This window comes from Pygocentrus nattereri, chromosome 1, assembly GCF_015220715.1.
Source record: "Pygocentrus nattereri isolate fPygNat1 chromosome 1, fPygNat1.pri, whole genome shotgun sequence".
NCBI classification, from domain to species: domain Eukaryota; kingdom Metazoa; phylum Chordata; class Actinopteri; order Characiformes; family Serrasalmidae; genus Pygocentrus; species Pygocentrus nattereri.
The window spans coordinates 5,659,789-5,675,389 of record NC_051211.1 but is presented as its reverse complement, the minus strand read 5'-3'; the positions used below and the strand labels follow the sequence as shown (position 1 = coordinate 5,675,389).

The window sequence follows — 15,601 nt, the reverse complement described above, 5'->3', positions numbered from 1 at the left end:
ACATTTCCAAACCTCTCCTTGATATTGCCCGATATTAGTTGTAGTTGTTATCCATTACCAAATTTCATTGGCTAATCAAAACTTATTTATGGTAAAATGTACTGCTGATACCATTTATCAAATCCATGTGGCGGCTGGAGGCATAAAGGAGAAATCTGGAACAACACTTTGCTCATCAAACCAGCTAACAAGTTACTAAATACTTTTTTTTTTTTTTTACATTACATTTATAGTATTGTTAAATGTTTTTACAAGCTAAACACGTTTTTCAATTTTTGGCATAATTGGAAATTGCTTGTTGCTGTTTATGTGGTGTGTAGATTTCATGATGAATGGACCAAAGGAAATCACCCAAAATTACTTGGGAAAAATTCTGGTTCCATTGACTTCCATTAAAAGTAAAGTAGGTTTTTTGCTTTTCCTGTAAAGTTACCATTTTGGAGATAAAAAGTTTTCTTCTGACAGCAGCGATATATACCCATAAAAGTAGATAGATTTTATATATATATATATATATATATATATATATATATATATATATATATATATATATATATATATGCAAATATGTCAATCTTTTATATGTACTGATATGTTAAATATGTAAGTAAACATATTTCAAAATTCAAAAATTCTGACATATACTGTAAAAACACCCAAGGCACATAAGCACATTGTTAAATCATTTATCTTTGAAATGGAACTGTTTAAAAATGCCATATATTATTAGAATAAGTACAAATAAACAACAAAGAACCACCTTTTTTTCTACACTCTTATGATGATGTTCTTTCAGGGTTTGTAGTTAAAGAGAATGGTTCTGTATAGAATCATGAACAAACAAAGAACCGTTTGCCTCATTAAAGGGTTCTTTCTATTGTTAAATGGCTCTTCAAATAAATGGAGAATGTGTTATAAATGGTTCTGTGTAGAATCTTTTTAAAAAGGGTCCTATATAGCACCAAAAAGGGCTCTTCTATTGCTGTGGTGTCAAGCCTGTAACAATGGAAGAACCTTTTCAAAAAGGGTTCTATTTAGAACTACATAAAATACACTCTCCATCAATCTGAAGAACCAGTTCATGATGTAAAAAACCCTTTTATCATGATTTTACAGAACAGTTCTCTTTACTAAAGAACGCTTAAAGAACCACCACATCCACACACACACAAACACACACACACACACACACACACACATATATATATGTAATTGCATATAACTTTGCACAGCACTTCACAGTCATGCTGTCATAAGCTGCTAAACAGCTTCTACACTGTAGGCTTCCCCGAACTGATGTCAGACATGCGTCTGACCACAAGATGGCAGCACTTCACCGTGGAAACAGTTTTCCACCATGTACTTATTGATGAGCCCAAAGAACTGAAACCTGAACGCTGAGTTTCCTTTATGGCTTCACTGACCTGTGACACCAACCCTTTCAGATAACATTATACGTAATTATCCTTTTAAGGCTCCGCAGAACAGGCTGTGTTCCTTCAGCCTCCTTTGGTAACATTTCTTTGCTTTTCAAAGAGAATAATAATAATAATAATTACGCGGCCCACATAAAGAGACCACGCAACCTTTCAGAGGTAAATCTGGTTTAGGTCTCAAATGTATAATATAGCCTGTGACACAGTCATTTGCATAGAATGCACATGCGCTTGTTTGCATAATTACACAGATGATGCTGCCGGAGCCATAAATGTTGTTAGTTTTGTATTCAAGCAGCCGCATGAAGCATCTCAGCCTCAGAATGTGAGAACAGTAGCTGCATCCTCCCACACGTTCTACTGGGAGACCAACATAAGGAAGGCATAAGAGGAGTAACTGAGCAGGGCCTGAGAACACAGTCTGGACCCACCTTCCCTCATCTGTCAGGGAGATGTTTGTTTACACTCAGTTCAGTGAACCCACAGTAGCTCTTTCTCTCTCTCTCTCTCTCTCTGGGTGCCATCTGGTTTGTATTTGTGGCTCAGACTGGCCGCTGTACAGTTCTCTTTCAGCCTCTGAGGTGCTGCTTTTCAGCCAAATCTCAGTGGGCGGTCCTCTCGGACGCACTATTCACGAGTTGAACCATCATGTCCGTTCCCATGCATTAAACACCCTCTAAAGGCGGAAAACGATGGGGAAAGTCTGGGGAAAGTGATTTACAGAGAGACTCTGTGAGCAGGCTGGGTGTCAGCCGTGAGCAGACTGATTTGGTCTAGCACATCAGTGATACTTCCTTCCCTCTTCAGGCTCTGAGAGTTTTCGAAAGGCAAAACTGCAAGTGTCTCACTTTTAACTACAGGGCCTGTTGGTCACTTTCACTGTCCTATCAGGACTTATTTCACCAGCAGGCCCAAAGTCTATCTATCTATCCATCCATCAGTCCGTCTGTACCACCAGCAGGCCCACCATCTATCTATCTATCTATGTATCTATCTATCTATCTATCTATCTATCTATCTATCTATCTATCTATCTATCTATCTATCTGTCTGTCTGTCTGTCTATCTGTCTGTCTATCTATCTATCACTGTTGTTGGGACAAAAGCTTGTATCTCCATTTCTGATGTTTTCCAGTTTTTGACATAATTTGAAAAAGCCTGTTTATCTCTTTACATTGTATGTAAATTTCATGATGAATGGACTAAAAGAAACGGTCCAAAATGACTCAGAAAAAAGAGAAAAAGTTCCAGACTTATATTAAAAGTAAACTAGGTTTTTCCCAGTCCTGTAAAGTTACAGGAGACCAAAAACCAAAACCAAAAACAGTGATATGTATATATATATATATATATATATATATATATATATATATATATATATGTGTGTGTGTGTGTGTGTGTGTGTATGTATGTGTATATACACACACACACACACACACACACACATACATATGTACTCATTTGCCACATTTACAGTGTTGTTACTAACTATTTGCAAAAAGGTACAAACCGCTCTGCTGGACACAACTAGCACTTCTCGTTTTTATTTACAGCTTCCTAATGTACTACTGACCATCTGAGGCCTGTGAAGGTGCGCAGGATGAGCATATTACAACGCGTCTATAACTAATTCGGTTTTGCTTTTTTAAAAGCATTTATTTAAACCTCTTATTAGTGAGTCTTAACTTTCCAATGCTGGTGTTTGTAAATTAGACAGGCACTGATGTTACATAGTCAAGTATCTGTCCGTGCTTTGTTTATGGTTTGAAAATGCCAGCTGTCCTTCACATCGTGTGAATGGAGCAACGGAAAAGCTCTTGGGCTAAAATCTCACTGCGTTCATGTAGATTTTCATTACATGTTTGCTTCCTCAGTAGCAGTTCAGTAACAGGTGTCTCATGCATATGCAGTGAATTATGCAGAGACGCTGATCAATCTGTGGAATTTCCCTTTAAGGGGAAAACTTTGAACTGGGGCCTCCACAATGATGTGGCTTCAGGTGATATATGCTTCTCTTGATGGACTCTAAAAAGGGCTGGGTTAAATAACAACACACTTACTTGTGTAACCCATTTGAACACTTTTTTGGGGTTTTTTTTGTCTTAGAAGTCACATTTCAACACATTGCGTGTTAAAAGTAACTGATGTGTCTACTTAGAGACATTGTGTTGTTTTTAGCGCATCTGTTTTAAGAGTGTATGTATTTCTAGGAATGGTGGAAGACGTAAAAGATGGTCAAAGAGGCAAAACAGGGGTCTGGGGCGAACAATACACCAGCACTCGTGTGAATAAGCAATATTTAGTTCAGAAACACCAAACTTTATCTTTACGTCTGTCTATCCAGGACATGTGGTGGTCAAACTGAGTGGAGTCTGTGAGCTCGGTCCCCGGCTGCATGCATGTTCTCGCACAGAAAGGGGAAGAGCGGAAAAAAGGACACAAAACCCCTCTTCAGGGTTGTCTTCCTGACACAGGAAATCCTGAAATAGCATCATGCAAAGAGGGCTTGTGAGCTCACAGTCAAACGAGCAGAAAATCAGACAAATCAGGGGCTGCTAATGCTCTGCAATAACCGTCAACAGGCCAACCAGCTGCTAGGACTGAAGCCAGGTCCCGGCCTGTTAGCAATACGGGAAGTCAGATCAGCTACAGCTGTTTTATGGGAGTTTGTACACAAACAGAAGTGAGAAGTCGGGCTGAGTGGGTCAGCCTAGTCACACCAAACAAAACAAAACAAAAGAAAAACATCCTTTTTCTTTAGAAGGCCGGGTTACGTGTTTTGTTGACGCTGTAAGTGAAAATAAGTGAACGCGTCGTCTACAGAGAACACACTTCTGCACGTTGTAATGCATAATTAATATTTATTTGCTTAATTTCACAGATTGGAAGACATAAAATATGACTTCTGCAAAAATTTGGGCACAGACCACATTTGAAAGTGTTTTTTTTTTTTCTTTTTCTTTACAATATGTTAAATTTAGCAAATAAACAGACACTAAAACAGCTAAAATGTTCCTATTAACGTTTTTTTTCCCCAGTAGAGAAATGTGTTCATTTATTTCTTATTGGGAAATCAATAAAACATTAACCAGGGATGCCAAAATGTTCATATCAGATTGAATACTGCACCGCAAAAATGGAATCTTTTCTTAAATATAGTCAATACATCTCATATTTAGATATGAGATTGTTGTAAGTTTCATTTAAGATTATTGACCTTATTTTTTGACATTTTAAGTCATTTGATTAAACAATAATTTAGCTTGTTTTATGAAAACAAGTAAAATGTGTCTCGAAATAAGCTAGATAATCTTATAATCAGTGCAAAATGGGAAATATTAGATATAATCGACTAGGTTTAAGATCATTTCACTTGGCAAGAGAACAAACTTAAATATGGCATTTTTCTGCAAATTATACTGCACTATGTTTATTCGTCAAGTTTAACATATTTTTAAAAAATAATAATAAAAAAAAAACGAAATAAAATGAGCCATAACTTTTGCACTAGCCACATTTGATGTTTTATTATCTTTATTATGTTAAATCCATAATTTTGCATTAAAATGTGCAGAAGTGTGTTCTCTGTAGAAGATCTGTTGACATAACAAAGCATATAATTGCCCGATTGTGCCCCAGTTCTGCATTCGACTTTATCTCCTATTTCTCGTTATGAGATTGTGGCAAAAACATTATAAATTAACTTATTTCTGGACATTTCGTGCTTGTTTTAAGTCATTTGATCTACACTACAGTCTTATTTCACTGGCAGATCATTTTGCTTGAAACAACTACGTTACATTGATGTAACGTGACCGACTAATGAGCTGACGCCTCTACATAAAATAACTTTTAAAAAGAAGTAAAACACATCTAGAAAGTTAACCCTGGATTAGTAGTTGGTCAGCCAAGACATTTCGTTTTCCACTGGAACTATGAGGCTAACGTTGCTAACACACACAAGAAGTCAATAGTCACCCAAATCTACATCCTCATAATGTCTCTCAACTTGCTCAAACCACACCCAGCTCTTCACTAACTCTTCATTAAGGTCACACAGACTTGGTTTAAGATACAGTCTGACACACTGTGATCTATAAATAGGACCAAAACTTTATTTTCACACTTAAGAATGAGCATCGGAATTTGACACCTGTTGCCTGAAATGTTGCATTTGGCAACATGATGACGTTTTTGTCCATTTCTATAGTAAATCATACATTAAACAGACTGGATATGGTTTGAACAGGCTGAGAGAAGTTCTGAGGATGCATTTAAAGAAAAGATTTGGGTGACTATTGACTTCTAGTGTGTGTTAGCAACGTAACTAATAGGACAAAATTTGGACACCAAACATGCCTTGACTGATGAACTACGTCTAGGGTAAGTAGAGAATTGTCAAAATGTTATTTTTCACAAAATAATTTCTTTGAGATGTTTCCATTTGCCCCCTGACTTCCTGTCCGACTTCTATACCTCAATAAGCACCTCCTTAAATCAGCGAATATAAGGACACTGCTATATGCCATGTGGTAAAATGCACGGAAAGCCACTGTTCCAGATTCGACTGTGCTTCGGCATTTTCCCACAAGATGTCTCCCTGCTCCATTACTCGGGATCCTGGATTACACAGTCAATGCCTAAAGCCCTCTGTTTCAAAAGCTTGCACATGTAAAGCTTTTGGTGTAATTGAATATAGTCGCTGCATGTGAGACAGATTCCTCCGCCGCTAATAACAACATAATCGTTTTTTTTGCGCCTTTTCATACACCCCACTAAATTCCATGCTCTGAGACCAAAATATGAGCCCATATACAAAGGTGATATTGCTCAGTTTAGTTGGTGAAATCAAACAAAGGAAATCTCACTGTACTTCCAAACCGTCTACACACATTGAGTCACTGCAGCAGCTAAACCTGCCTCGCATTATCCATCATTAATCCTTTACTTTACTGCCATATCTTTTCATCCAGGGAATAAATGCAGCAGTGGCAGAGTCTATATCCTGCATATTATTCTCACTCCGCTCACAGTTCATCCCTTTCTGTGGAGTGAATGTCCTTCACTTCCACCTGTTCCACAATTCAGCCAGCTTTCCACTGCTTGCAGTACAAATGTTGAATGGAAAAATCAGCCTCTTTCAGCACGTAAATTAGTATCTCTTGAAATCTGAACTTAAGCAAAACTGTTTGGCCTTATGAATCAACACAACATGTGGAACTAAGCGTCAAGGTCATCACAATAAAATGAGTTATTCCCTTACCTGTAGCTTCAGGTTGTATCCTCTGACTTTGGTCCTTGACGTCTGTAGCAGAGTCCCCGGGTTTAGAAAGACTGGGCTGCCTTTTACCAAACAGACTCTCTTGCAGTGAAACCCCATTCATGCTGTCGCTCATGCCACCATGTCTTATGAGCATGTGGATCACCATCTGTTGCTGAGTTCGGAAGCCTTTTCCACACTCCAAGCACTCCGAGGTCTTGTTTTGGGAATTCTTCCGGCTATGGCGAGGAGAGGGTCGGTACTCAGAGTCACTCAAACTCTCAGCGCTACCATCTCCCGTAGACACCTGCCCGCTGTTTCTCTGCTGATCGGCATTGCTGCTGGAGTTGCTTGAACTGTGGGTCACTGTCCCTCGCTTCTTCTTATTTGGGATGCTCAGGGAGGCATCCAGCTGTTTTTTCCTCTTTTCTTGTCTCAGCAACACATACTCGCCCTTTTCCTGATCGTAGGCCACGTCTGCATCTGCTAGCCTCTCCTCCCAGCCCAAGCTCTTCTCAGAAACTTCCACCACCCTGCCCCTGGTGGCCAGCTGCCATGCCTGGTAGCTGCTCACAGGGTCCAACTCTGGGATTCTCTTGCCAAAGCTCCCCTCCGAGAGCTTCTCCATCTCACCCGCCGCTCGCAGGTTCAGGCACTCCATGAAGCGTCTCTTGGTGGCAGGGGATAAAATATCATCACTCTTGTTGGAAGGTTGCTCTGTATTGTGGACTCGCTCGTGCAATCGCAGACTCTTGCGGTCATGGAAGAAGTTCCCACACTTGGCGCACAGTTCGTACAGGCATACCTCATTCACCAAGGAAGCTTCATCCTGTGAAACATTGTTGACTGTAGCGGGAGGTTCAGAGTCACTCTTGGGCTTGGCCTTGGTGCCATGGGTCTTCATATGGCTGCGCAGGAACCAGGGCTCACGGAAGCGCCGGCCACAGATGCGGCAACCGTGATCAAGGGCACTCTGATGCTTCTTCATGTGGGCTTTGAGGAACCAGGCTTGAGTAAACACCTGGTCGCACTGATCGCAGGGAAAGTCCCCTTTGACAAGTTCATTCTCTTTCTCTGCTTCTTCCACGCCAGGGCCTTCTTCGATCATGGATTCTTCTTCCACGGGATGGGTCTTCTCCATTCGGGCTTGTGGGTGCTCCTCCTGTGAGGCATCATGGAGGTCTTGCATATGCTGCTCCAGCTCGGCCTGACTCCGGAGCCTCTTCCTACACAGTGAACACTGCTTGCCTCCCTCATTGGATGTCCTCTCCTTTTTAGCCCCTTTCTTTCTGGCTTTAGTGGCCTCCTCGCCATTGACCACCTTATTGCAGGCAGAGGTGCTTTCTGTTGGGCTGGAACAACCACCCTGCTCCTCAGGTACCCCTCCTTCCTTCTCTCCCTCATCTTCTGCCTCCTCATCACCAACTCCTGGGCTCTGATTCATGCTGTCCAGCTTGTGGCTGCGAATGTGGGCCTTCAGACTGCCTTTCTGCGCTGAGCGGTGCTGGCAATGGGGACACTTGTACGGCTTCTCCCCAGTGTGCTTCCTCATGTGCTGGGACAGAGAGCTTAGGAAGGGAAAAGTTCTACCACAGAGCTCACAGTTATGGCCCTGATTCTTCTCTTCATCTGCCTTATTATGGGTGGCCTTGGAGATGGGGTCACCCGCTGTGATTTCTTGCCGTTCAACCTCCATATTAAGGCTTGAATGGTCTGCTATGCGGCTATCTGTCGTCCAGTTTGTTATATCCAAGTAAATATGAGTCAACTTTAGTCATATGTCCTGAATGAAAGTTCTCTTTACCATAAGTCTCGCTGATGATTGATGCCGAGTAGTTGTGCTGTTTGTCACTTGATTATTGTTTCCACTATGAATCATTTTACCTACGGGAGACCTGCCTCATTCTGTGACCTGTGGAGAAACAAAAGAAGCATTAGATGATGAGCCAGCCGAGCAACTAAATATAAGTTTGTATATGTAGATGAGTAAGCATTTCTAAAGAAAAGTGCATACAAGTGGTGCTTTCATTTATTTTCTGCATTTTGAAGACTACAGAGTCTCTGTGCTTATAATAGCCATAGTGTTGCCTTAGCTGGGTAACATGAAACTCTGGGTATTCCTGCTGTGTATACGGCATAGTCTTTGTCGTGGAACTGTGCTTAAAGGAACCATCAAGGAGAAAGGACTATGCACTGTATCTGAAATGCTGCGCAACCAATGTGCACTTCCTTTGTGCACAATTTTAGGTACTTTGAACTTCTGTTTTGCACAGATGTACTTGCATAATACAGAAGGGGAAACTTTCAGCTTAATGAAATCCTTCAGATATAAACAAGATCAATCAGAGTGATTTGGTGTGAAATGAATAGAGAAACTTTGATGAGTCAAAAAACAGAAACCTGAGGAGTGTTCTGCCTCTTAAAGCCACTACACACAAAGTTATTAAATGAAATGATTTTGAAAACCTGATTTAAAACAGCATTTTGGAATAGTTTTGATTACATTTTGGCCTAAAACTACTTTTAATCACACATTCATGGCAGGGGCATATGCTATGTTGTGCACTAAAAATCACGGCATCACAAGTTGGTGAGCTTCTCCAGAGTGGCACGTTTCAAGTCATACCACCCACTAATGGCTTTGTTTGCAGCCCAGTGACTGAATCAGTGACTGAGAAATCTAGTACAGCAAAACTTTAACATAAGCAGTCACGTCCACATTCAGACAGAAACTAGAGCTGCCAAGACCTTGTATTTCCATTTTATGTCATTTTTCAGTTTCTAACATCAATTGAAAGAAACTACTGTCCTTTATGTTGTGTGTAAATTCTATGATGAACAGACCAAAAGAAACGGCTCCAAATGACTTGGAAAAAGGTCTGGTTCCATTGACTTACATTAAAAGTAAAGTAGTTTTTTCCTTCTCCTGTGAAGTTATCATTATCCACTGCTAGCAGGACATTGTTTATTCTATCTCTAAGCATATTGTCAGGACAGTATAATTGGACAAAGTATACTGGACTCCATTGATATACCATTTAAAGAGAAAGAGAGAGAGAGAGAGAGAGAGAGAGAGAGAGCAAGCTAGAAGCAAACATCATTAGTATGTCTAATATGTAACTATGCGAGCTACCTTCAGGGCCTGGATGAGGAGCTGTCTGGCTGCATCAGGCAAGCAGTTCTGACAGGCTGATGTGCACACAGAGACAGACTGAGCTTCTTGATGCCTCATCCCTCATAGGGAAGCGTGTCTCTTTTCAGAGTGCATTAGACTGACTCATTTTAACAGCTTGCCTGTGTCTTTTCTGACTCAAACAAGCACCTCAAAAAAATCTGTTTGCAAGCACATTGATAATTATTGCTGAGGAGGACACGGCACAGTTTGAATCTGTAATCACACAATTCCCAGCCAGGAATCAGGATTTCCTGCCACTTTGTCTTGCTTTCCATCAGTTCCAAACAGCCCTCTCATTTGTCAAGGAAATGTTTTGCGCAATGCACACCGAAAACGATCTGCATTAAGATGTAAACAAAGTCGTTCAGAGCGCTCTGAAGAGAAACTTTGTTCCTTTACAGTCACGATAAGTAGTGGAACCACAAATATAGCCCTTTTAAGTTATTAAGAGACCCTTATTAGTCCCACAACGGGGAAATTTAACCCATCCATGAAGTGAAATACCACATACACTCTAGTGAGCACACACACACTAGTGGGCAGTGAGCACACTTGCCCGGAGCAGTGGGCAGCCCAATCCGCAGCACCCGGGGAGCAGTTGGGGGGTTAGGTGTCTTGCTCAAGGACACCTCAGTCATGTGCTGTCGGCCAGTGAACCTCATGTACTGTTGATGATGGTAAAAGAACGATAAGCTTTCTTTGGGGACTATTTTGCCTCATAATGCCCTGTGTGCACCTATCGGCCATGAACAAACCTTAAAACATAACCCCAAATCTTCTCAAACCTACTGTAAAACAATGTCTCAGGCAGTGTGTTCAGAACCCTCCATCCATCCATCCATTTTCTAAGCCGCTTCTCCGTCAGGGTCACGGGGGGTGCATTCAGAACCATTTTGCGTAAAAACTTTCTGTGAGGAACCTTTTAGAGGCGTAAAACATTTGAGATGTCTGGTACCCCTCACCGCCACCGCGACTCTAATTCTTTCTAGAATGGAGCATTTCACATCAAACCATTCTGAATGACTTTGTTTACATTTTAACGATTGAATCACACTGAAAACGTCAGTGGAATTCCCCTTTTAAGTGATGGTTGAGAAGTTGGTGGTAGGGCCACCAAAACTGTCCCCATCAGATAAACATCAAAGCTGCTTCAGATCTGAATCCACATCCATCTTTCCACTGTGAGAAGACAACTCAGCGCTGTGGGTCTGAAAGGATGTGTATCCATTCTTACTGAGAAAAGGAGCTGAAAAGTGAACTGACCGCCCCAGAGTCCAGACGTTAACATCACTTAATGTGTTTATTTGGATTGTGATAAGCAGAAAGTTGAACCAACTTCAACAACCCCATTTCCAAAAAAGTTGGGATGCTGTGCAGAATATAAACAAAAACAAAATGCAATGATGTGCAAATCATTTAAAGCCTATATTTTTCTGAAGATAGTACAGAGACCAGATGTAAAACCGTGAAACTGAGAAATTTGATTTTTTTTTTTTTATATTCGCCCATTTTGAATTTGATGCTAACAACATGTTCCAAAAAAGCTGGGACGGGAGAACAAAATGCTGGTGAAGTTGTGAAATGCTAAGAAAAACACCTGGTGGTTGATTGACAACAGGTCAATACCAAAACCAGTATTTGCTGGCCATGATCTTTGGGCCCTCAGGCAGCACTGCATTAAAAAATGACATGATTCTGTAGTGGAAATCACTGCATGGGCTCAGAAACACGTCTGAAAACCACTGCCTGTGAACACAGTTCATCACTGCATCCACAAATGCAAGTTAAAACTCTAAAACACAAAGAAGAAACCAAATATAAACAGGATCCAGAAATGCTGCCACCTTCTCTGGGCCTGAGCTCATTTGAAATGGACTGAGGGTGGAAAAGTGTCCAGTTTAGGGGGCATTAGTGCACATGGCATGGATGACGTGCATATCTGTGAAGGCCCCATTAATGCTGAATGATATTTACAGGTTTTGGCAACACATGCTGCCGTCCAGACGATGTCTTTTTCAGGGAAGGCCACGATTACTTCAGCAAGACGATGTCAAACCACATTCTGCATGTATTACAGCAGCGTTGCTCCGTATTAAAAGAGTCCAGGGGCTAAACTGACCAGCCTGCAGTCCAGACCAGTCGCCAGTGAGAACGTTTGGCACATTGTCAAATGAGAAATACAACAATTGAGCCCCTGAAACTGATAAACAGATGAAATCCTGTATCAGACAAGAACAGAAAACATTTCACTTTCAGAAGTACAGCAGCATCTCCTCAGTTCCCAAACACTTACAGAGCGCTGTTAAAGAAGAGGTGATGGAACTCAGCGGTAAACAGGACTACGTCCCAACTTTGTTGCAACATGTTGCTGGCATCAAATTCAAAACGGGCAGATATTTTTCAAAAAAACAACAGTTTCAACATTTGTAATATTTGTAACTTTGTAGTATTTTCATTTTAAAAATATGGTTCACATGATTTGCACATCATTTGCCTCCTGCCTTTATTTACATTCTGAACAGCGTCCCAACTTTTTTGGAAATGGGGTTGTAAGACTGAACTAATTAACCCTGCAGGCGTCTGAAAGCAAGTCTTCTGAAAACAAATGGAAGCTGGACACATGAATTGGTTTATATATATTTATATTATATATATATATAACTATATTAAACTTTTTTTCCTGATACCAAATGTTAAATAAATGAAGGTTGGTCTTCGTCGTCTGCACAGTGCTGCGAGTGTGAGAGTCTCTTTGTCTTAAGGACAGTGGTGCCAGTCTCATCCCAGACCCAGTTCCCCTTTCGTGGTCAGGATGAGCGATGGCCGTCTGCTCGCAGACCTAAATTGAGTATGTGTGTGCGCGTATGTGTGCGCGCTGAGGCGTTAAGGGCTGCATTCACTGTGGGCAGGAGAGGAGCCGGTTGGGACGAAGCCTCAGGGCCGAGCCTCTCTCTTTCCCAGCAATCAATAATCCATTATAAAACAACTGCATTTCACCACTCGCACACAGACACACATACACCCACACGTACGCAACTCCGCCGAGCGAAAAACTCGCATTATTATATAAACTAACACTACCTCGTCTTTAGCAGCGAGGGAGGATACAGTCGAGTGTCTGTCAAACAGCGTTTTAGGTAACTGCACTGCTCTCTGATGAGGTTATTTGTCTTATAAAAGCACGGAGGTTTTACCTTATTCTAAGTACAGTTCTGGCACAGAAGTTAATAAAAGATGAGAGTGAAATTCTTACGTTCTGCTGTTTGATAAGCAGACTTGGCTCATGACGACTTGGCTCATACTACTGTGCATGGAAACAGAGTCTTAGATGCTTTTATCACATTTCAAAAGCTATATTTACACGTTAACACTTTATCAGAGAATCAGCAGCGCCTAAATAAGCCACATTCATAAAGGTTTATTCCAACAGCTGGCAGCATTTGTAAATGTTGATGCTGATATATGACACTGCCTTGGAATAAGCCTTTATAAATGTCTGCATGGGTTTAAGCCAGCTGTCATGAGAGCCCATGTAGGTGTTGCGTATCCTTGTGAACACTTCACTGTGTTTAAAAGGCTACAGAACACCTACAAACGCCTCTCAAGACAACTGACAAACTTACAAACGTTTATACAGGCTTACTGAGGTGCTGTGCAGTCCTATGAGCACTTAAAGTGTGTATTTCCTTAGTAGTTTTAAGGCATTTAGGGTGTGAAGTATCTTTGCTCAGCAGGTTTGTTTTAGCATTATTTCTTTATTCAAGCTGGACTATGTGAATAAATAAACAGCCAGTCGCCTCTTCATTTGATTTGCTTCATCTTATTTAAAGCTGCACTATGTAAGATGTTTTTGTTCAAACTGAGAGAAGCAGCATTACTGAGTCAGGAGAGAAATACGCTATGATGACGATCAGGGGTCCGAAGCACAACCCGTGTTACAAAGTGTCCGCAATTACTGATTTCCACCAGAGAGGTCTCCAAATCCCCAAAACTTGCATAGTGCAGCTTTAATATAAGCGTTTACATGCTCTTCTTTTTTGCGAATGTTTTTGTTGTAGAGGGATGCTTTCCAGTTGATTCTCATCACTGTTTAAGAGTGAACTGTTTAAGGGTGTTACGGTTTGACAGTTTCAGTGTACCATAACCTAGGCCAAAATATCGGTTTCATGGTATCTTGCTGCTAGTGGGCTAAACCTAAGGGAAATTTATTAAGAAATATGAATATGACCTTTTGCATATGCATGTCCTTCAACCCATTACAATCCCATATAATCATACTGAAAATGTTACTTCTGTTATTTAATGTCCTTCTGATAAATAAGAGAATTTGCCGACCACTGTGTTCTCATGAGGTTAACTTCGAGCGATCATGAATGTTTGCCTGGGGGAAAAAAAAGATAATAAGCCGCCAGCGTGCAGCTCTGAGCCAAACAGCCAACTTCAACCAAGGTATGCTGCTTCATTCAGAACGCATAATCTCCGAAAGAGCTGCTGGGCGCTGCGTCAACCATGTGTTTGGTAGCTGTGTGTCTAACATTACTGGTTAGCTATGTTCTACACCGGCCTTAAGAAGTGCCTGTGACCTGCGCGCAGAGAAATGTGGAAAAGGAGCTCCAGAGTGAGCCGACAGGGTGGGAGGTCACGGCTAAAATGGGCTGAAATCCACCGTTTTAGGATGTACAACTCAGAGACGGGAATAGATGGAACTGCAAATGAATCAGTACAAAGTCACCGATGAGCTCACTGTCTAATCATACACCACGACTACCCGTGAAACCGTGACACCCAGTCATGGTTGTTTATTTGATCAGATATCGGTATCAGAATGGGAAGATGAAAATGATCACCTTTACCATAGCGCTGTGTAGCTGCTGTGCTTGAACAAACAAAAACATTGAGTTCCAGCTCCAAAGCTACTGGGAGGTTTAGGAGGTGTGTAAGTGCACATTCTCTCTCTCTCTCTCTCTCTCTCACACACACACACACACACACACACACACACACACACACACACACACACACACACACAGAGCACAACAGCAGTGGGGTTATTATTGAAACGTGCTTGTTCTCTGAGGGCTTACCTCAGCTTTGTTGACCTACTTATCCCCAGACAGTTGAGCTCATCTTGGGGCTCTATCAATGCAGGATCAGTGCATTTTTCAAATTGAGCTGTGTGTGTGTGTGTGTGTGTGTGTGTGTGTGTGTGTGTGTGTGTGTGTGTGTGTGTGTATGTGTGTGTGTGTCCTTTACCAAATGCTCTGTTTGCCCAGACGCTTGGGGAGAGTTACCCAACTACGAATGTGATGTTCTAGGACAGGCTAGACAACAGAAGAGCAAATTACTGGAGACAAAGCAGATCCTGCAGATTTTTCTTTTCTGTGCAGTGTGATGTGCGAGACTGCAGATGTAGATTTTATTGTCTTAATAACCATAAATATATATATATATATATATATATATATATATATATATGTCGCTTTCTCTGTAAGTACATATATTGATGCTTCCAAGAATATGACTGATTATGTATCCATCTATACTATAGTACAACTACTGCAACAACTACTACAACTACAACTACTAGTACAACTACTACCACTATTACTACTATTACAACAACTACTACCACTATTACTACACCTACAACAGCAACTACTACATTTACATTTAGGGCATTTGGCTGACGCTCTTATCCAGAGCGACTTACAATTTTGATCATTTTACACA

General features: G+C 41.1%; 1 protein-coding gene across 6 annotated transcripts in view; it reads right to left on the bottom strand.

Annotated features, from left to right (window-relative positions):
* The window catches only part of znf516 (zinc finger protein 516), a 68,572-nt gene that overhangs the window by 16,694 nt on the left and 36,277 nt on the right, over window positions 1-15,601 (bottom strand). For 5 of the 6 annotated variants that reach the window (XM_037540797.1, XM_017700605.2, XM_017700609.2 and 2 more), the window contains one exon: window positions 6,700-8,608. In XM_037540797.1, coding sequence (XP_037396694.1) covers window positions 6,700-8,392 — 1,693 coding nt within the window. In that variant the 5' untranslated portion in view covers window positions 8,393-8,608. Of the gene's footprint in view, window positions 1-6,699; window positions 8,609-9,829; window positions 9,854-15,601 lie in introns of those variants that run through there. The other variant, XM_017700608.2, reaches the window with a different exon arrangement.